At 44.3% G+C, this 22,389-nt stretch overlaps 1 protein-coding gene across 4 annotated transcripts in view; it reads right to left on the bottom strand.

Moving 5' to 3' along the window:
- Positions 1–22,389, bottom strand: part of GPBP1 (GC-rich promoter binding protein 1) — a 47,602-nt gene that overhangs the window by 14,704 nt on the left and 10,509 nt on the right. For all 4 annotated transcript variants that reach the window (XM_082243862.1, XM_082243864.1, XM_082243865.1 and 1 more), the window contains exons 2-5: positions 20,167–20,286; positions 16,172–16,295; positions 7,344–7,567; positions 859–925 (exon numbers count right to left, since the gene is read on the bottom strand). In XM_082243862.1, the coding sequence (XP_082099988.1) occupies positions 859–925; positions 7,344–7,567; positions 16,172–16,295; positions 20,167–20,229 (478 nt within the window). In that variant the 5' untranslated portion in view covers positions 20,230–20,286. The remainder of the gene's footprint in view (positions 1–858; positions 926–7,343; positions 7,568–16,171; positions 16,296–20,166; positions 20,287–22,389) is intronic.

Raw genomic sequence — 22,389 nt, 5'->3', positions numbered from 1 at the left:
AGTCATTTATTGTATGGTTCATCATTATCTGGTGTTATGGCCACAATATCAGTTTTGCCTCCCCTGGTTAATATACACTTCTTCCGCTCTGAGAGGAGGAGTGTGTCTCCTTGGTATCCAGCGATGCTGTCTCCGGAGCATAGGCGTAGCTTTGAGAATAAAAGCCGGGTTCTGTTGACATTTCCTATCCCCACTGACGAAGTCCCGCCCACACAGGACGTAACGCGGGAGAAACCACGTGACCCGTGGCCATCTTGGTACACCAGCGTTGCAGCTGTTCACCCTGTTTGCTTTTAGCTTATCTTCTAAATGCAATTGCAACTGCTTTTGACTTTTAATAAAAATGTATATTTTACCGAGAGCACTAGACGTTTGCTTCCTTACCCTTACATATACATACCATGGATAAGGTCCAGAATAGCCACCTAGAGTGAATGAATATTGGAGCTATTTGATTTCTTATATGCTGTCTGACGCTGCAGGGTCTGGGTCTGGAGGTGAGAGGAGGCAGAGAATGCTTTAGTGATGGGATCATATGCATGGATATCAGCACCCTATTTATACACTGGGGAATCCTTCCTTCAACTGACTGAAGCTCTCACCACTCCGTGGCACCAAGTGTCATGTCAAAATGTGGCTGTGAAGCCGGTGCTTGTGGAAGGATCCAGGTCAGACTCTGACAAAGCGTACGTGACATATGCGAAACACGTTGACGTACGCCGCACAGCACGCCATGCGGTCCAGCATGCACTTCAACACTACATGTCGTCAGTTCCATTGCCAGTCTGATTGGTTAGGAACCGCACCACTGACAAGTAGCAGACACTGTCCCTTTCAAACATTTAAGCACAGACTTACCCCACACTCCAGCAGAGAGAGACTTGTTTTGGTTCACTTCTTTGTCATGCTCAGGATTTAGGGAAGGCTGTAAAACACACATTGATGCAAAAATGTAAACAATCAAAATAGCACATTGCACATACAATACATGGGAACGTAGTCAACATTAAATGATTGTAGAGTTTAAATAAAATGTAAAAAAACTAACAAACATGTTAATACCTACCTGCTCTGTGCAATGGAATTGTACAATGTGGCAGCAAAACTCGGAGTTCCCTGCCAGTGCTCCTGCCCCCTTCTCTCTGTCCAGTGCCCCCATGGGGGCACTTAGCGTGCTTGCTCCCGAGCCCTGCTGCTGCATCCATTAACACACACACAGCAGGACTGGGCCCTGCCGCCCCTCCCTCATCACTGGAAGTCAATGGTTACCGGTGCCCCAGCGAAACCAGCAAGACCCAGAAGTGATGGGAGAGAAGAGCTGCAGAGGTGCACAGTGCTGGATTGAATGAGGGCTCATGTAAAAAGGAGGGTGAGGGGGATGCTGATGCCTAAACATTTTTTACCTTAATTAAAAGGAATGCATTAAGGTAAAAAATAAAAAAGGTTTAGGCTTTAGAACCACTTTAACCTGTTTACGACCGCTCACCGCAGATGTACTGCGGCAGGCAGTTGCTCCTTTGCAAATCACCGTAACTGCACTGTAACTCACAGGAGGCTAGGGGGTGGCGCGGTGGGCAGGCGGCTCCGATTGCCATCTGACACCCACGATCGCTCCCCGCTGAGAGAGAACAGTCAGCTGTTGTAAAACAGATGAGCATTGTTCTTCCTGGAATGATCATAGAGCCCATGTGATCCTTCTATATAGGATCACATGTCCTGATGGTCATTTCAGAACCCATGCGCCGCACCCCCCCCCCCCCCACAGTTAGAATCACTCCCGTAGGCTCACACATTTAACCCTTTGATCACCCACAGGGTTAATCCCTTCCCTGCCAATGGCATTATTACAGTAACAGTACATATTTTTTAGCACAGATTACATAGTTACATAGTTACATAGTTAGTGAGGTTGAAAAAAGACATGAGTCCATCCAGTTCAACCTATGATGTGTGTGTGTGTTTGCTTTTAGCCGTACATTGTATACCCCTGTATGTTGTGGTCTTTAAGGTGTCCATCTAACAGTTTTTTGAAACTATCAATGCTCCCTGCTGATACGACTGCTTGTGGAAGAGAATTCCACATCCTTACCGCTCTTACAGTGAAGAACCCCTTACGCACTTTAAGGTTAAACCGCCTTTCCTCTAGTTTTAGTGAGTGGCCACGTGTCTTATTGTATCTCCTTTCTCTGAATAGTTTGTTCCTTATGCTCGGGTCGCCAGTACAGTATTTGTACATTGATATCATATCCCCCCTCAATCGTCTCTTCTCCAGAGAGAATAAGTTCAGGGCTTGTAGTCTTTCCTCATAGCAGATTACTGTAGTAATGTCACTGGTCCCCCCAAAAAAAGTGTCAAAAATGTCAGTTAGGGGTCAAATCTGTCCGCCGCAATATCGCAGTCCCGCAAAAAATCGCAGATCGCCACCATTACTAGTAAAAAAAAAAAAAAAATATTTTTACATTTTTTTGGGGGGGGGGGGGGGGGGAATGTTATATAGCAGATTGTGAAAAATAATGATTTTTTTTTTCAGAATTGTGGCTCTTTCTTTGTGTATAGCGCAAAAAATAAAGAAAAATCGCTCAGGTGATCTTTTTTCCCCAAAAATAGAGCTTTCTGTTGGTGGTATTTGGACGTAAATTTCGTTTATGTACAGCGTCGCACGACCACGCAATTGTCAGTTAAAGTCACGCAGTGCCAAGTTGAAACAAGTGGCCTGGTCATTAAGGGGCAAATCCTTCCGGTCTTAAAGTGGTTAAATTAGACATTAAGGCCTCATGCACACTGGGGCTTTTGTAAATCCTTTTCTCCAGGGAGGAGAAATGCAGCTTCAAAAATGCCGTGTTTTTGCAAATGTTTTTAGGTGCGTCATGCGCTTGGGCGTTTATTCATTTCATTGGCCAGAATATTAAAGGGGTTGTAAAGGCAGAAGGTTTTTTTTATCCTAATGCATTCTATGCATTAGGATAAAAAGTCTTCGATGTGCAGCAGCCCCCCAGCCCCTCTATTACTTATCTGCGCCCCCTCTAGATCCAGCCATGTTGCAGGAGTGTCTTGGCTGCCTGGGACTCCCATCCTGATTGGCTGAGGAAGCAACGCGGCGCTATTGGCTCCCGCTGCTGTCAAATAAGGTCAGTCAGTGAATAAGGAGAGAAAGGGGGCGGAGCCAGGCCGCACCATGGCTCAGTGTCTGAATGGACACACAGAGCTGTGGCTTGGCTGCCCCCATTGCAAGCTGCTTGCTGTGACGGCTCTTAACAGGAGGGAGGGGCCAGGAGAAAAACCACTACACAGAGCAGGTAAGTATAACAGGTTTGTTATTTTGAAATTTAAAAAAAAAATATAGAAGTGACTTTAGTATCACTTTAATTTATTCTGGCATTTGAAATGAATTAACGCTCAAGTGTTAAACGCGCCTAGTGCTTAGGAGCGTTTTGGCTTTTTTAGCCAAAATGCTCCTCTCTTGAACGCAGATGATGGGGGGGTTCTGCCTCTAAACACCTGTGTGTGCATGGACACATACGCTAACATGGAGGGGTGTTTAGAGGCAGAAAAAAAAACAAACGCGTGTTAAAATAGGCATTTTTGCGCTCAAGTGTATCTGAGGCCTAAAAGTAAACCAGTTCTAAGTATTTAGAGAACGGATAGTGGTCTTAGATGTAGGTAACTTATAATGGACAGAACTAAAATACACACTAGGCTGCTTTTACTGCATTTTCTCCCTATTACACAATAAGAAAAATGATAGTTACAATCACAATTAAACGAGTCAGGACAAACATGCCTATCATGAGGAGGCTCAGTTTAAAGCAGCCCATACATGAATAATTTTTTCGTTTAATCAGTGGGTTGAATGTAAAGAAATGACTTGATTTCCCATAGGGGAATTCTACCGCTAAGTTATTGTATTCTGACAGCGTGGAGACTTCCGCGGGGCAAAAATCCAACAGGATAGTTGTACAGAAGTTGATCGGTAGTGCCTTCAAGATAAGTGCCAGTTCAGACACTCGCCTCATAAAAGTTGACGACCACAAAGGAAAATACCATTGGGAGCAGAGAGAAAGGATTGTCTCTGAATGGGTTGAAGCAGTGGTTTCTGAAGCACAGAAAGATAGATTCAGATGCCAAAAAGACAAGGCCTTCTATAACTTCAGAGCTTTATTCCTGAGCCACCAAGCCAGGGACAACCTGGTCCTTGGTGACAGACGAATCAGTCTGTCCACAGACAAGATCAACTTGTTCCACTGCGACAGAATATTGCATTGTAGAAGTCTTGAGTAAAACTGAGGAAATGGAACTGTATTAAAAAAAAAAAAAAAAAAAAAAAATTATCGACATACTCTCACTTTTGGACCCAGAAACTCCAAGCAGTGAGTCATTTTAGGCAATGATTTCTGAAGGTTCAGAGGCCATCCAAACTGCTGTAACGGTGGTTGTCAACTTATGAGCTAAAGGAGGCCTCAAAAGCGGCCCTTGATATCATCAAAGGGCCGCACATATTGTTCAATAAATGGAATGCTTGAGAGGACTGTCAGAAACTGCAAACCTAATGAAGAAAATGAGGGACAGAGTGTGAACATTTTTGGCTGGGGACATGCTATAGAAGACAATACGAAACTGGGAAGAGGTTACATGATGCTGGTAGAAATTAATGTTTCCAATACAAACTGCTGAGATCCAAGGGCTGCACATCAAATACCACAGGTTGGGCACAGAGGCTGTAACATCTGGACAGTTAAAGTGGAGTTCCACCCAAAAGTGGAACTTCCTCTCAGCTGCTCCCTCCAGTGCCACATTTGGCACCTTTCGGGGGGGGAGGGGGGATGGGTACCTGAGAAGTTTGGCTCCCTCCTCTTTCCCTGCCGCCGGGGCAATTAGAAAGCACAGCGCTCTTCGCGCACGCACAGTAGGGAACCAGCTGTGAAGCCGAAGAGCTTCACTGCCGGTTTCCCTTAGAAAGAATGGCGGCAGCAGCACCCAGCAGCTGATCCGAAAATCGGCTGGGGTGCCAACATGGCGGGCTCCCAGGACAGGCAAGTGTCATCATATTAAAAGTCAGTAGCTACAGTATTTGTACCTGCTGACTGATTTTTTTTTTCCCCCGCCAGCTGGAACATCCCTTTAAAGACATGTCTGAAAAAGCCTGTGCCAACTTTTACCTCAACAGGAAGTTTTCAAAGTAGGACAGATCTGGTGAATTCTTTACAGAAATTCTGAACCCAAATAATGTAATTCAGAATTTTTCTGGACTAGAATGGAGTCATTCAAAGCTCTGGGGATCCAAGATGGGGCAGATACCCCCATTATAATAGGGAACAGTGAACAGGTTTTCATTAAAGTCCCTGAAACCATTCAGCCACAGATTTCTCTCAGATTTAAAAGGCCAAAACCTTGTGGGGGAGCTGAAAGCCAAGCTTCGAGTAAAGAGACATTTCTTAGAAAAGGGAAAGATTTCAGAGACTGTTCCTTAGGGTTTTCCCGCTGAAGAATCCTTGTTAAAGTTCACCTTTAATAACATGTTACGTTACGCCCATATTTAAAGGTGAAACAAGTTAATAATCACCTGCCGCCACTCTTATCCCCCATTGTGACAGCAGGTGGGGATCCTCTCCCCATACCCACTATCACAATTAAAAATAGTGCGGGGGCTCCACCCAAATCATTCATTCACAGAGTTATGTGAATTTCATGAAATGCAGCTACCACCAGCCATTGTAGCAGACGGCTTGTAGTTCTTAATAAACTAATAGGGCGCTGGTGAGCGTTCTCATAGTTCATTGATTTTTCTGGACTTCAGTAACTGCCTGCCCGTATCAGAGGTACAAGCAGACAGCTCTACTGACAGTCTGCAGAAGACTGACATTGCACCCGCCAGTAGCTTTATCAAAAGCGTGTTCCAAAGAGACATTGCTCGAAGGCCGCACGGCTCAAAACACTTCTTGCACAAAGGTTATGCAGTCCAGCACTTTAGACGAATGGCCCTACAGATATATACTGACTTAAAACACAGAAATGAGAAGAGAAGCTTCCTGCAAACCTTCACAACTGAATTTTCACACAATACCCATCACAGTCAATAAGGGATAAACTGTAGCAGTGATTGGATCACTTTTAAGAGATTTTGAAGAACTAGACATGGTTTAACTAAGTAAGGTCCCAGCCAGAATTAGGGTGAAGATCAGGACCTGCCAGAGAGAACAGCACTCTATAAGGGGCTTCCAACAGCTTAACGATTGGATCCTAGAAAGCTGGTGCATCCTCCACCAGTAAAGTAAGCATCTTGTTAAGATGGAATTGGCCAGAGCCACAGTGGGAACAGACCACCAGGAACGGATCAAAGATTGAGGTTTCACAAGGCTCTTTGCAAGCAGTTGCAGCAGCAAGGAGATGCTTCCTCAATGCTGTATGGCAGGAAAGAGCACATAACACCCCCCCCTCAGCATTAACCCCTTTCATAGAAAAAAAAAAAAAAAAGTGGGAACAGGTAATAAAGGTGCCCAGCAACTAGGGATTGACTGATTATCGGCAAGGCTGATATATCGAGGGCCGATATTGACTTTTGCCGATATAGCTGTATCGGCCCCGGAACTGGCCGATATTGCAGATATTCCAAATATTGCTTATGTAAAGGTAAAATGATGTCACAAAGCATAATTCTGTTTACAAATGTTATTGAATATGCCACTCACATATGAACAAATTAAAGATATAAGCAATTCCACATTAGCAGATGTGACCACGCACGTGACCTTCGAGATTGTATGCCGAACGGAGCGGTATCACTTATGGCAAGTGGGTGAGAGATACCGATCTGTCAGCAGATCTGCTAATGTGGAACTGCTTATATCTTTAATTTGTACATATGTGAGTGGCATATTCAATAGAATTTGTAAACGGAATTATGCTATGTTCCCATCTTCACCAGTCTTGCTTTCGGGATCGCAGACTCCAGCTCTGAGACTGCCCGTAGCCGTGATGATGTCATTCCTGAGCAAGCACACGTGAGGCGCTGATTACGGCTTAGGGCTCAGAAGGAACGGCACGGCCGGCCATTACTTCAAAGCGCATGCGCAAATGACGTCACTGGCTGTATGTAATGTAAATATCTCCTAAACCGTGCCCGTTTAGGGGATATTTACAATATCTATAAGTAAGCCTTATTAACTTTACTTCCACTTTAAGGATTTCCTGTGTCTCTCAATGGAGAATAAAGAAAAACATTTTTTTGTCAAATTTAAAATATTGCTTAATAGTATGCATTCTTCTATTTTGCCAACAGGTGGCATTCTTGGCCACACGAGACACTGTCAACACCAAGATTAATGGTTTCCTCACTGACTACTCACAAAATCTTCAGCTTCAAACTGCTTGCGTTTTTCACGATCTTCTTTTCGTGTTGTTTCATTCTCTAAAGAGCTGCCTTCACGATGCCCATGGGTTTTACCTCCATGGAATGTGCTACTTCGAGAGCGGGAGCCCGTACCATTAAATGTACCGCTGAGATTCACATTTTCTGATCCGTTCCTGCCCTGGGAGCGCCACCCATTCTTTTCTTTTCTTCCAAAAGTACCTTCAAACAGAAAAGAATATGGCATTGGTAATTTGTGTTGCGATATCTGTTTTTATGAATGAAGAGGACAATTTTCAATGTATCATAAATCTAATATGTTTGCGGTTATACAAAATGATTTAAGTTCCTCCAGAAAAAAATCGAGCAAAACTCCACCAAGGCCAAGCACAATTTGACGTTAACTCTGACGGCTCAACCACAAACCCAAAGCAGTGATTGGATCGATGCTTCAGGGCAATTCTGCAGACTTTAAAATTCAAGAAATTTTTGATTTTTCACACACTTTACAAGCTGACTCAAACTATGTCTCTCACTAACACGTGAGGCTACTGGATGTGCAGTATAAACTGTATGCAGCTGCGGCAACATACCGCATACCGTACTTTGTTCTAGGTGTGAGTAGAGACTTCACGTCTCATACCTGCAACACAGAAGAGTCTACCGCAGCGGCACTCAGCCGCTCAGAGCAAGCAATGTATTCTTTCAATGAAGTCAGAGAGGCAGGCTGATGATGTCACAACCTCTGACTCAGCCAATCAGAGGAAGCTTTGCATTCATTGATAGATTACATTGCTTGCCCTTAGCGGCTGGGCACCGCTGCAGTAGACTCTTCTATGTTCCGGGTATTAGACAGGAAGGTCTCGGCTCGAACCCGGAACACAGTGCAGTATGCTATATGTAGCCTCAGCTACATACAGTTTATACAGCACATCCATCGGCCTCACATGTTACTGAGGGACAGTTTGTTTGGGCCAGCTTGTAAAGTTTGTGGAAAAATTTAGTTTTTCTTTCAATTTAAAGTCTGGAGTTTTTCTTAAAACAGTGATTCTGATTCGACACTAATAAATCATTTTTCATCAAGTAGCACTAAAGTCTAAACGATTTTTAACCTTAAAGTGGTTGCAAAGACTGAAGGTTTTTTATCTTCCTGCATTCTGTGCATGACGGTAAAAAACCTTCAGTATTGAGCACGGCCCCCCCCCCCCCCCCAGCCCCACTAATACTTACCTAAACCCGATTTGGATCCAACGATGTGCATTAACCACTTGCGGACTGCTGACAGTAATCCTACTGCAGCAGTGCGGCTCCCCTGGGTCCAGTGACGTAGACCTACATCGCTGGACTCCTAGCGGTCTTAGCGGCGCGCGATCACCGCCTCCCTTCCCCGATTGTCGGGGAAAGTGTGAGAAGATCCGCCCGCTTATGTAAACAAAGCAGGCCGATCTTCTCAGTGATAGACAGAGAGAGATCACAGGATTCAGCATAGCTGAACCTGCGATCTCTGTCTGTGTCACAGAACCCCCCTCCCCGCATAGGTCAGTAAGCATGAGGCATACATTTAACCCTTTGATCACCCATAGGGTTAACCCCTTCCCTGCCAGTGTCATTATTACAGTAACAGTGCATATTTATAGCACTGATTACTGTAGTAATGTCACTGGTCCCCCTAAAAGTGTCAAAAATGTCAGTTAGGGGTCCGATCTGTCCACCGCAATGTCGCAGTCCAGTATAAAAATCGCAGATTGCCGGTATTACTAGAAAAAAAAAAAAAAAATGACATGAATCTTTCCCGTAGTTAACTTTTGCGCAAACCAATCAAAATACGCTTATTGCGATTTTTTTTATCAAAAATATGTAGCAGAAAACAAATTGGCCTAAAATGTTAAAATATTTGATTTTTAAATAATTTTTTTGGGGAATGTTATTATTTTTCTAAATTTACGCTCTTTTTTTGATTATAGCTCAAAACGTAAAAGTCGCACAGGTGATCAAATACCACCAAAAGAAAGCTCCATTTGTGGGAAAAAAAGGACATTAATTTTATTTGGGTACAGTGGCGCACGGCCGCGCAATTGTCCGTTAAAATAACGCAGTGCCCAATCACAAAATAGGGCCTGGTCAGGAAGGGGGTCAAATCTTCCAGGCTTAAAGTGGTTAAAGAGGTTGTAAACTCGTATAAATTTTTTTTTTTTTTCTTACACCTTGCAAAAGAAAGACATAATGAGCTAGTATGCATCGCATATTAGCTCATTATGCAATACTTACCTCAGAACGAGCCCCCGCCGTGCCGCTCACTCACCTCTATGACGGGCGACATGTCTAGTCGCCCGTCTTCCGGGATCGCGGCATCCGGCCATCTGATTGGCCGGAGCCGCGGTGACGTCACTCCCGCGCACGCGCGCGGGAGCCGACAGTCACGGCACGGGGCTCTGAAGGAACGGCACGATCGGCCGTTCCTTCAGAGCGCATGCGCCAGTGACGTCACTGGCGACATGTAAGGTAAATATCTCCTAAACGGTACATGTTTAGGAGATATTTACAGTACCTATAGGTAAGCCTTATCATAGGCTTGCCTATAGGTACAAGTTGTAGAGGAGGGTTTACTTCCTCTTTAAAGCAGCTGCTGTCCCAACTCTCTACCCCCTCATTGGCAGAGAGACAGCCAATAGCTCCCCCGCTGCAGTCAATTACAGCCAGTGAGAGGAAAGCGGGGGGCAGGGTTCAGGAGAGAGCACGCACAAGAGCCCCCATAGCAAGTGGCGTGCTATGAGGGCACTTTGCGGGGAGGGGGGTGGGGGAGCACCGGCAGGAGACCCGAGATAAGGGGGTTTGTGGCTACTCTGCGCAAAACTATTTCACAGAACAGGCAACTTTTTTTTTTTTTTTTAATACCAAAGAGCCTTTAGTATCACTTTAATGCATTACCTGCCCCACCCCCTACTGTTACTGTCAGTCAAGCTCCTGTGAAGACGGAGCAGGAAAAGGGGGTTACCACTGCAGTGCAAATCCATGGAAGCATGCAACTCTGTACTGGACTAGAGCGGAGCGCTCTTATGCCCGTTATGATCTATGTACATTGCAGGGATTTTAACATATGAACCAATATCAAGCTATATGTGCTTCTCGAGGCTCCAACGAGTTCTCTTCTATAGTAAGCCTCAGAATGCAGGCAAGGACGGAGGTCGTCCCAGCTCGGTGGATAACAAAACAAAGAGAAGAGTCCTATAAGCTGACATCACTACAAGACCCTGTATGTAAAAAATTAAAACAGCCTCAGTCAAGTTCTGCCTGGCCATCCCCTCCGCCCACAACGTATTTTACCCCACCCAGGGGGGTCATAGGGAGCTTATAGGACTCTCCTCTCTTTGTATAGGGATTTTAACATGTTGCGAATGCCAAAATTTTGTAATCTGAAGAAATAGCGGTTTGCCCTGTTTGCCTATGGCCATGTGCAAAATGAATGGGAGTGGTTTTATTGTTATCAATCAGCTGCTGCACTTGCAGGAAAACTGCAGGGTTTGCATCCCTTTAGAAAAGATTTCCTTTTGGGAGTAGCTCACCAAAAATGTTGCAGGAGAAGCAGGGCCGCTGATGGGGGAGGGCCACCAGCCCTCTTGTAGGGGACCCGAGCATACAGGGGGGCCCACACAGAGTGGTGGACAACAAATACAGAAATCTTCCTCCAGCACCTGAATCTGATCTGTCCCTCTCCCTGCTATCAGCTTTTATCTGTTGAGAAAGAGACAGTTGTCCCTCACTAATCCCCCTCCATTGTGTGCTTCCCCCCCCCCCTCCAAGCACTGGCTCTAATGTTATCTCTGCTCAGGAGTTTATTTGTAAATTGTAACTTTGTTTCTCTCTCTCTGTCTCTCTGATCACTGAGCTCCAACTGCCCAGCCTGTATATTTTTCTCATTTCATCTTTTTTATTTAACAGTTTTTTTTTTTTAGATTTAGCAGGAATTATGCGAGTTATGTTATATTTGTGTCTGATAATAGTGATTTTGTAGTAATTATAGCTAAATATATCTTTAATCTTTTCTTGGGGGGGAGGGGCCCTGCCAGGTAGTCTGTACGGGGCCCCGCGATTTCTAACAGCAGCCCTGAGGGGAAGACTAAAATCTGACTTGTATCACAGATTTTTGGGAAAATCAGTGAGCCAATTACACAAGCAGGAAATGACATTTCTGGGGGGCATTCTGTATACCATCTGTGTACAGAGCACTTCCAGGTTGTCATATTGCATTTTACAAAATATTACAGTGCTGTACACTAAGGAAAACTAATTTTCATTTTTCCAAATTCAATATGACTTGTGCAGCAACTGTACATGCTGTTTTATGCTTTTCTTCCCATGAAAAGTAGTTATCCTTTAACCACTTCAGCTCCGGAGGTTTTACCCCCTTTATGACCAGGCCATTTTTTGCGATGCAGCACTGCGTTAATTTAACTGACAATTGCGTGGTCGTGCAACGATGTACCCAAATAAAATTAATGTATTTTTTTCCCCCACAAATAGAGCTTTATTTTGGTGGTATTTGATCACCTCTGTGCTTTTTTTTATCTTTTTGCTCTATAAACAAAAAAAGACCAACACTTTTGAAAATAAAATATATAGATTTTTATTTTCTGCTACAAGACATTCCCAATAACAAAATGTTTTCATCAATTTAGGTCAATATGTATTCTGCTACATATTTTTGGTAAAAAAAAAAAAATCCCAATGAGTGTATTTTGATTGGTTTAGTGTCTACAAACTATGGGATAGATTCATGGCATTTGTATTTTTTTAATTGTTTTTACTTGTAATGGCAGAGATTAAAATTTTTTAGCGGGACTTTCGACATTGCAGCGGACAAATCTGACACTTTTTAGGAACCAGTGACATGTGCTAAAAAAAAAAAAAAAAAAAAGAAAATGCACTAATACTGTATAAATGACACTGGCAGGGAAGGGGTTAACACTAGGGGTGATCAAGTGGTTAACCACTTAAGCCCCGGAGGATTTGGCTGCTAAAAGACCAGGGTTTTTTTTGCGATTCAGCACTGCGTGACTTTAACGGACAATTGCGCGGTCGTGCGACGCTGTACCTAAACAAATTTGACGTCCTTTTTTTCCCATAAACAGAGCTTTCTTTTGGTGGTATTTGATCACCTGTGCCATTTTTTGATCATGCGCTATAAACAAAAAAAGAGCGTCAATTTTGCAAAAATAATATTTTTCAAATTTTTTTAAACATTTTAAAAAAAATGTAAAAATCAAAATTTAACATTTTTGGCCAATTTGTTTTATGCTACATATGTTTGGTAAAAAAAAAAAAAAAAAAAAAAAAAAAAAAAAAAAAAAAAAATCGCAAAAAGCGTATTTTGATTGGTTTGAGCAAAAGTTATCGCGTTTACTAACAAAGGGAAAGATTTTGTCATTTTTGGTGGTTTTTTTTTTAACGCGTAATGGCGGTGATCTGCGATTTTTTTTGGGTACTGCGACATTGCGGCGGACAGATCGGACCCTTGACTGACATTTTTGACACTTTTGGGGTTACCAGTGACATTACTGCAGTAATCAGTGCTATACATATGCACTGTTACTGCAAAAATGACACTGGCAGGGAAGGGGTTAACTGTATTGGAGAGGGAGGGGTTAAGTGTGTCCTAGGGGCATGATTCTAACTGTAGTGGGACATGGCTATTGGTGTAAAAACAGAGATCAACGGTTCTACATAGTAGAACCGTGTGATCATTTTTACACAGGGGAGAATGACAGGTGGCTTGTTTACATCAGCCGCCTGACTTTCTCCCTTCACCGGAGCGATCGGGTCCGCCAATCACACGCACTGACTTGTCAGTGAACGAGCCGTGGCGGGCGTGCCCGCCCGCAATTGGCTCACAAGTCAGTGACAGGCGAGTGACGTACCCATACGTCACTCTGCCTGGCCGGGGCTGACCGCCGCAGTATATAGTCGTGCGGCGGTCGGCAACCGGTTAACTGTGCTCCTGGGGAATGCTTTCCAACTGTGTGGGTACTCAATTAAAATTCACGGAGGTCCGGTTGGTAACATTTTCTTTCTGCAGAGGTCCGAATCTAATTTTTCTGCTTTGACTCAGGTCTTCCACGTCACAACCCCCTTTAAATTAATGTCATCAGTCCCCCTTTTCCCATCACAGCCCCCTTTAACATTAGAGCCCCCAACATTAGGGAACCGCTTACATCACAGCCCCCCTTGCAATCACAACCCCTTCATATCACAGCCCCCCCCCCCATATCATAGCCCTCAATATCACAGCCCCCCCCATATCATAGCCCTCAACATCACAGCCCCCGCCCCTCCCCCATATCATAGCCCTCAACATCACAGCCCCCCCCCCCCCATATCATAGCCCTCAATATCACAGCTCCCCCCTCACATCACATCCCCCTATATCACAGCTTCCCCCTCTCACAAAACAGCTCCCCCATATCATAGCTCCCCCATATGACAGCTTCTCTCTCTCTCATCACAGCCCTTCAGCATTATAGTTCCCCCCCCTCTCACAGCCCCTCGTATCACAGCTCACCCCTCACAGTCCCCCCCCATTTCTAAGCTCCCCCCTTTCACATCACAGCCACAGATATCACATCACAGCCCCCCCCCCCCCCCCCCAATAATCTTCTCCCTACCTTAACTCAGTGTTGTGGAGGGCGGGGAGAGTGGCAGGGTGGACTCCTCTTCTGGGCGTGCTCGCCTGCTGCTGCCGCTAGGCTCTGTGCCATCTGCCCTCCACCTTGCCTTGGGTTCAGCGGCAGGCGGGTGCATTGGGGGAGGAGAGGGGTTGGATAGCTGCCACTCCCCCTGGAGACCTTCTGTTCCATCCGCCTGCTCTGCTGTGACTTCAACAGCTGCAGGGGCGGGTGGGTGCATGTGGGGGGGGGGGGCGGGGGAGCTGCTGTGGTCCGGATTTAAGCGCATCTGGGTCCGGACGCGGCCTGAAGTCAGCCTATTGAAGACCCCGAAGCGCTAGAGCACATATGTCAAACACAAGGCCCGTGGGCCCTCCATTGTGTTTCATTTGGCCCTTCCAACTCTCCTGCAGCAGAAAAGCTCCAGCCCTCCTCTAGACCCTGTAATTTCTGCTTTCCAGTAATGCCTCCAGCTTCTTCCCAGCAGCAGCACAAGGTAAAGGGGCTGCACTATGATGCAAGGGAGGGTGGGGGACTCAACTTCTGATGGTGGGGAGGCTCTTGACATCTTATGTAAGGGTAGGAAATGCTCTGGACATCTAGTCTTACAGATACAACCGGCCCTTTTAAGGGCAATCATAAAGCCGGGCCGCCCTGCCGGAGTATATGCGGTGGGCGGTTCGGAAGTGGTTAATGTCACTTTAATGTTCGAGGTTTGGTAAACCGCAAATCATTTTACTTTTCTCTCATCACAATTTTTAGTAAAGAATATAATAAAAAGGTAGTCTGGGTACAACTGAAAAACATTTATATCATTTATAATTTTTCTTTTTTATCTTTGATAGGATAGGTGTGTGTTTTCTCTATTCACTAGGGTTGATCTATACTCACAACTGCCAACCCTGCAGTCTGTGTCAATGCAAACTAGTCACTTCTTTGTGCCGTCGTCATGCTGTTTAGCCATAGAAGAACCCATGGCTGGGCAGCCAATAGGTAGTGCCCACATCACCCACATAGTGAAGGACCTTTTTACTTAACAAAAAAGGCAATAAAAAAGACAGATGACGCAGGGCCTGCAGCATTACATGACCATTAAATTAGGTAATTAAAAGGGAGTTTTAGGGGGGTTTTTTTAACTAAATCAGCAAATAACAAGAACACTGACTCTATCAAAAATACACCTGGATGTACATTTACCACTAAAAACGTATAGATTTACATTTTGTAATTTTTTCTTTTAACGTACACCTGTCAAGTGTGGGAAGTGCCCCTGCTGGTCTCCTGAAAATGCCAACTGTCTGCCTTCAATGCTTTACAGGCCTGAAACAGCCATTCAGAAAATAAAAGTTATAATTTTATCTCTGCACTCACTGTTAAGCCTTGTACACAATACTAGTTTTTTTTTTTCCATTTAACCCGAAAAAATAGGACACCTCAGATCGGAGCTGCTGTACAATTTGATGTTAGTACAGCGATCTCCCCTGCTGATTTGTGTTCTTCCACCAGAACACTCTGGCCAGCACTCTCAGCCATTGGCCAGTCGACTGCTGGTTTTCCAGCATGCTCGACAGACTGGCTGCCATACACACAGGCCGAATGTCGGCCAGTTTTTATTGAACCAGCTGATGTCACCCAACATTCTGGCCCGTGTGTACTAGGTTTGAGCCAGTGGCTCAAAAAGCACAGACACCCAACATAACATCATAAACAGAGCAAATCAGTTTTTTTTTTTGTCCAGCCTGCATGGTCAGAAATGCACATATGTCTCAGACTAATGTACTATGTTAGGCCCAAAGAGTGGTATTATGCATAAAGCATGGTAAATGAACATTAATTTTAATGTCCAGGGTCAGAGTTCCCCATGACTAAGGTCCAGGGCGAGGAGCGAAACACATTGGGAACGTGGCCTGGTAGAAGTCCAGGCTAAGGTTGCCACTCTGTCCACCTCTATGTGCGGCATTAGGAATCACCCCTTTCCTGGGTCAGAGTTGCTGCCTGTCCTCAACACACTGAACTCTGAAGGCAGGAGACACTGAGTGGGATCAGACAGGTGACGGGTCAGAGACTGTCAAACTTCTGGTGACATCTGAACCCAACAGCGGCTTCTATATTTCTTCTGCAAAAGGTTCCTTTAAAAGTCTGACTGGAAGACAAAGATCAATTATACCTCCATTTGAACGGCCAAGAGAAGCATCAAATGCATCGGATGAATTGTGACGTCTTCGCGTTACACTGTAGCGGCTCTCTGGACGCACCACATTCTCAGAAGGTTTGTCACTGCTTAAAGAGGTCTGTGTGAAGAAACATAAAATACTTCCAGTCAGGCATGATGTATTCAGGAGGAATTAAAAAAAAAAACACCCAAATTTTAACCCTGTAATCGCCACTGGGAGAAGGGACAACGCTACATTATCGACTCCTTAAACTGGGAGCTCAGTGATCCACTAGCTCTAAAAGGGTAAGAAAAAAAACCATCTGAAGCAGATAAAATAAAAACAAACTGCACTCCCCCAGCAGTTTAATGTATATTGTAAACTCTAAAAACTGTAAAGCCATCCATACATAGTTCAGTTTTTTTTCATTCAGTAAATGGGATGAACGAAAAAAAAAAAAAAAAACACTAAAAAACAGGATTCCCTACAAGGCTACACCCACACATTCAAGGAGGATGGAGGAATTCGCTCAGCTGTGCTATTGTATTCCAACAGCGGGATGACTTCCCCGTTCTCAGAATACACCGATCAACACTGCAGCCTAATGATCCGACAGGTGCTTGAAGTTGACTGGTAGACTGACTTCCTGTTAAAAAGAAGCTCGTCATTTTTGTGTTTATTAAAGTCAGCAGCTACAAAAACTGTAGCTGCCGACTTGACAGTTGAGTCTGGACTTCTGGTGTTAACTATAATGTATACCTTATTTTAAAATTTGTAAGAATAGGGGGTGATATGTGCGCTGTCACTTGGGTATCCAAATAGGAGGAATTCCTATAGTGTGTTGCAGCTGATGAAGACTATGAGATTAGGATCAAATCCTATCCCACATGCAGCCAGCTCTAGTATTTTCACTAAATACCAATATCAATATTAAATTGCAAAATGAGTCGGTGCTAGTGGGAGGAAATCTCAAAGGGGCTCAAGCTGAGCTCCCCAATATCACACGTTCAGTGAGAACTCCTCTGATAGGATATAACGGGAATCACCATGTAAAAAATTCCATAAAATATATTAGGATAAATTGTATATTTGTGTGATATTGGGGAGCTCAGCTTGAGCCCCTTTGAGATTTCCTCCCACTAGCGCCGACTCATTTTGCAATTTATTATTTTAAAATTTGCCTTGCTAGAAATCCGACAAGGTCTGGCAGTCCTGGCTTGACAGCTCCTCCCCACCAGTGTCTAGATGTCATCTGATTGCCATCTCACAACGACTAGCCTTGTGTCTGTGGCTTGTTCCATTGCCCAGTACATGACCCTTCTCTTAGCACCTACATAGGATTAGCTTATTAAAGTTTTATTGAGCATTTGGTACACTTCTGATATAGAAGACCGTTGAATTCTGGGTTTTGCCCTTAGTCCTGCAATCTAGAGAGATCTGATCCAGGTCTCCTTTGATATAGTTGGTTTACGGTACTTACCACTGATCGGTACACAGCTTGGAAGTGCGTGTGTGTGTATATCCCAAGTTGGCAGCTCTTTGCAAAAATATGCAACTAAAACCTGTGTTTTTAAAATGTTGAAATTGTTTAAACAGGTTTTTGTATTGTCCCAATAGAGTTACTCTCATCTCCTGATTTGGTGACAGCTGTAAAATTATGTATTTCCCATCACTTTCTTTCCGAGAGACAATGGTCACCAGGACAAAGAAGGCAAATTTCCAGCGGGAGCTCAAAACGGCAAGAACAACCTTAAAGTGGTTCTAACCCCTAAGATTTTAGCAAACAGGCCAACAGACAGGTATGTATAAGTCCCGGTTCACACTAGGGCGACCTGTGAGGCGACCTGGTCGCCTCACAGGTCGCCGCAGGTCGCCTCCCATAGGGAAGCTGCGGACCCGTTCTAATAGGAGCGACACAAGTCGCTCCGACCTAGAAAAAAGGTCCGGAGCTTCTTTGGGGCGACCAGGAGACGACCGCCATAGACTTCAATGTTATGAAGTCCGTGGCGGCCGCTCTGAGGTAGCGTCACCCCTATGTGAACGGGGCCTCAGGTTGCTTTCGTCTCAGGTTAGTGCCTTTGTAACTTTGCTGACCTCCTGACAAAGTCCCTTTAAACATACCCCGATATTAGTGGTCAAGGACATACTTTATCAGGAGCAGTGCTAATTGGGGGTGGGGGTGTTCTAATGCAAGCTACAATGTTTTATTAGATTTTAGTTATTATAAATGAGTTCCTGTTCTGCACTTTTCTGTGCACGTTTAACCTTCTCCATATTTTATGGTGATAAAATAATACCACCATTCACCAGCAGATGGCAATAAAGGTAAAAACAGCCACTTAGTACACCATTTTGTATATTGGAGCATTCACTTACAACACCACACCCCCCCCCCCCCCCCAAACAGACCTTCTGAATAAATCACCCAACTCCTCTAAATATGGGGGGGGGGACACACTACACCGTCATCAACCTGTGGAATCCAGGGCCAAAGACAACTTTAGCAAGCAAAGTGAGATAAGTCTATAAGACTCAAAATCCATATCGGTTGATTTACTAAAACTGGAGTGTGCAAAATCTGGTGCAGCTGTGCAAGGAGGCCAATCAATTTCAAACTAGCTTTGACAAAAAAAAAAAAAAAATGGAAGCCAAATGGTTTCTATGCATAGCTGAACCAGATTTTGTGCTCTTCAGTTTTAGTAAATCAACCCCATTGAGTCAGGCAAAGAGCCTGTTTCGAGGGCCTTCTTTTAAACCTTGGGGAAATACTATCTAGATCTGAGGCTTTGGAGCTCAGTATTTTCATGGGGTACCAAGTGCAGATCCATGAAAAATTGTTCCAAGACATTTTAAATTGTAACTTTTCTTTATCCCACGTATCCCATAGACCAGCTTTTTTTAAACTGGCTTCCTAACAGCCAATGACATCGGCTGACAAGGACAACGTTGGGCGTCTGCACAGCATCCTTGTTTGCCCCTCTCCATTAGCACTGGAGTCACATTAGCTGAGTGAGGCCCCTTTCACACAAGCGGACCGTTCATATCCGCCTGTCCATTTTTCAGGTGGATCTGAACGGATGCCCCATGCATCTCTATGGGGCATCGGATGTCAGCGGAGACATGTCCGCTGACATCCGATCTGTCAAATCCAGACAGTTTGAAACCCTATTTCATATTTTCTGTCCGTCTGGTGGATCGGATGAGAACGGACAGACGGTCCACTCTCATCCGATTCCCCCATAGAGAAGAATGAGGACCTGACAGCTCTGTCTCTGCGCGCGGAGACAGAGCTGCCTTCCGCCTGCTCAGCGGGGGATCGGCGGATCAATCCCCCGCTGAGAAAAATGGAGTCCGCCGACGTACTAGTATGTGAAAGGGTCCTGAGAGAGAAACTGAGCGAGAAGACAAATGCTGGAATATTAGTCAATATCAGTGTGGAAAAGTGTATTTGCTTTCTAAGAATAAATCACCTCTAATGTTGGGTGTCTTATGTGTGCGGATGCTGCTGTGCTACGTAAAACTATTAGATTTCCTTTCTTACATTTTAGAATGGGTTGTCCCGAGATTGTTCAGATTTTGAAGGGGTGCCCTAACTGAAAAGAGGTTGGGAAACACTGCTATAGACCAGTGGTTCTCAAATCCGGTCCTCGGGACCCACTAACAGGCCAGATTTTAAGTATTACCTTGGGGGATGCAGACTAGAATACTGCAATCACTGAGAAGCAAATGAGATCACCTGTGATGTAATTTAGTTATCTTGCAAACCTGGCCTGTTGGTGGGTCCCGAGGACCGGATTTGAGAACCACTGCTATAGACTGCTGATTAGTATTTACCGACTGAGACCTTTGGGCCGTTCCTCTGGTGAGCGCACCGTGTTTTGGTGCTTTTTGCAGCCTCATGAAAAGTACAGGCATCTTCTGACAGTGTCCTGACATTACCAAATGTCTGCTTTAAAATACAAGAGAAAAGGAAACATACAACAGGTTACAGAAAGCAGACGAGTTTTACCTTTGTGGAGGGTGGCGGTGGAGGGAAATTAAGCCAGGCTGGAGCAAAGTCATGCTGCGCCATTTAGGTCAAGTCACTTGGCTAATGTGAAGCAAGGCTCTAGCACCTCATTGCAAGCCCCTGTAAAATAAAAGCAGTGAGTGAATCAAACCATACCCGTCATTCACCTAATAGAATACAAAATGAACCCCCTTCCTCCCCACTACATGCCAACCATCCTCCAATGCTATCAGGACTCTTATCTACCTTAACTCATGCTGCAGCCAATGCAAAAATGTCATACGAATATCTACCTTTCTGAAAGTGAATAGTTGTATAATAAAAAGAGGTGAACACTCTCTACCACTTCTGCACCCCTGGTCCTCGCTGTTCTTACCCCAGGGCTTCCAGGATGGATCAGAAAGAAAGAGGAGAAGTGCAAGGATTTGAAATCCCTTGAAAGCTACATGAGCTGCATGGTCACTGACAGCTTAGCACCCACAGAGATAAGTATAGAGAGGACCGGGAGGGCGGGGCTTGGGTAGGGTGTTAGTGCACCTTTTCTGATAAAGCGAACTTACACTTTAGGCTTTGCTCACACCTAGACGTCCCGGATCGCAGGGTGGAATTACCGCAATTCCCCATTGCTGCAAATCATGGAATGGGCATGCCATCCCGTTACTATCAATGGCACCCCAATCGAGGCGTGTTTTGATGCGATTGTCGTCTGACAAATCGCAGTAAAATCACGCAAACAAAATCACGGGATCACCCAAAAGCAGTTCCAAAACTTCTCTTGGGCAACAAGTGTCTCGCGATTTTTTTGCCCAATTTTACTGCAATTCGTCAGGCGACAATCGTGGCAAAATCGTGCTGCGATCGCGGTGCCATTGAATGTCAAGGGATCGCAAGCCCGTCCTGCGATTTGGAATCGCGGGCAGAATTGCGGCAATCCCATCTGCGATTTGGGATGCCTAGTTGTGAACAGAGCCTTAAATCATTTTGTTTTACATACACCAGAAGAAGCTGAAAGGAGACCACAGGCTGTCACTAAAAGAACCAAGTGCTGAGAAAAAAATAAGGTCTGCCATCGAAGAATAGCATCAAGCCAACAATTTCTGGGTTCCACACTTCTTTCAGGTTAATCGTTCAGAACAGCATGACAGCCAGGTAGTTGGCATTTTCTTGAAGAGGTGGTCAGCAATGGCAGATTCTAGATACAGTGCATTCATAAAGTATTCAGACCCCCTTCACTTTTTTCAATTTTGTTAGGTTGCAACCTGATACTAGTTGTTTAAATTTATTTTTTTCCTCAATAAGTCTGGGTTCACACATATGCGATGCGGGAACCACAGCGATTCCAGTGCAGGTTCCTGCAATGCATCTCACTCCCAGGCAGTTTACACTGCTCTCTGCGAACCGCTGTGAGTGTCACTGTAAAGTTATGACACCCCAAAATCGGTTCGCAGATCGCAGTGCAAACTGAAATCAGATCACGTGGTTGTGCGGACCAAAAAAAGGCTCCTGCACCATTTTGGTCTGAATTTGATGCAAATTCACCCATACAAACTGTGTGGCTGAACTGGCATCGCACAGACATTGCATGTGATGTTCACAGCAACGCCGTGCGAATCACGTGATGTCTGTCATCGCAATAGTGTGTACGCAAGGATAAATTCTTCTTTCATAACATGTTACGTACTATACCGCCTGCACAGCTCAGAGACAGGATTATTGCGAGGTGTAAAAATATCTCAGCAATGATCAAGAGAAATGGGAGCCACCTGATATAGATTTCAAGTGTTGTTGCAAGGGGTCTGAATACTTATGCCAATGTGATATTTCAGTTTTTTATATTTAATAAATTTATAGACATTCAAAAATTATTTATTTTTTCACTTTGTCATTATGGGCCTTTCTTCTGACACTTTTGTTTAGTTTGTTTACAGTAAAAATCAGTATTTCTTTTTTACTATAAAGTTAGTTAGAACCCTCAAACATTATATATTTTTTAAAGCAAAAGCCCTACAGAATAAAATGGTGGGGTTTGCAATTTTTATGGTCATGCAGTATTTGCGTAGCATTTTTTTCAAACACAATTTAAGAGAAAAAAAAATACACTTTTTTGAATTTTAATGCAAAAAAAAAAAAAACAACAACACATAACCCAATTGTTTGGTTAAATTTTTGTTTGCTTAAATTTTAAAAGATGAGGTTATGACGAGTAAATAGATAAAAAAATAG

The sequence above is a fragment of the Pelophylax lessonae genome (genome assembly GCF_965119305.1).
Source record: "Pelophylax lessonae genome assembly, chromosome: 1".
Classification (NCBI taxonomy): Eukaryota; Metazoa; Chordata; class Amphibia; order Anura; family Ranidae; genus Pelophylax; species Pelophylax lessonae.
Note: the sequence above shows the minus strand (reverse complement) of the source record. Positions and strands in the feature narration are given on the sequence as shown.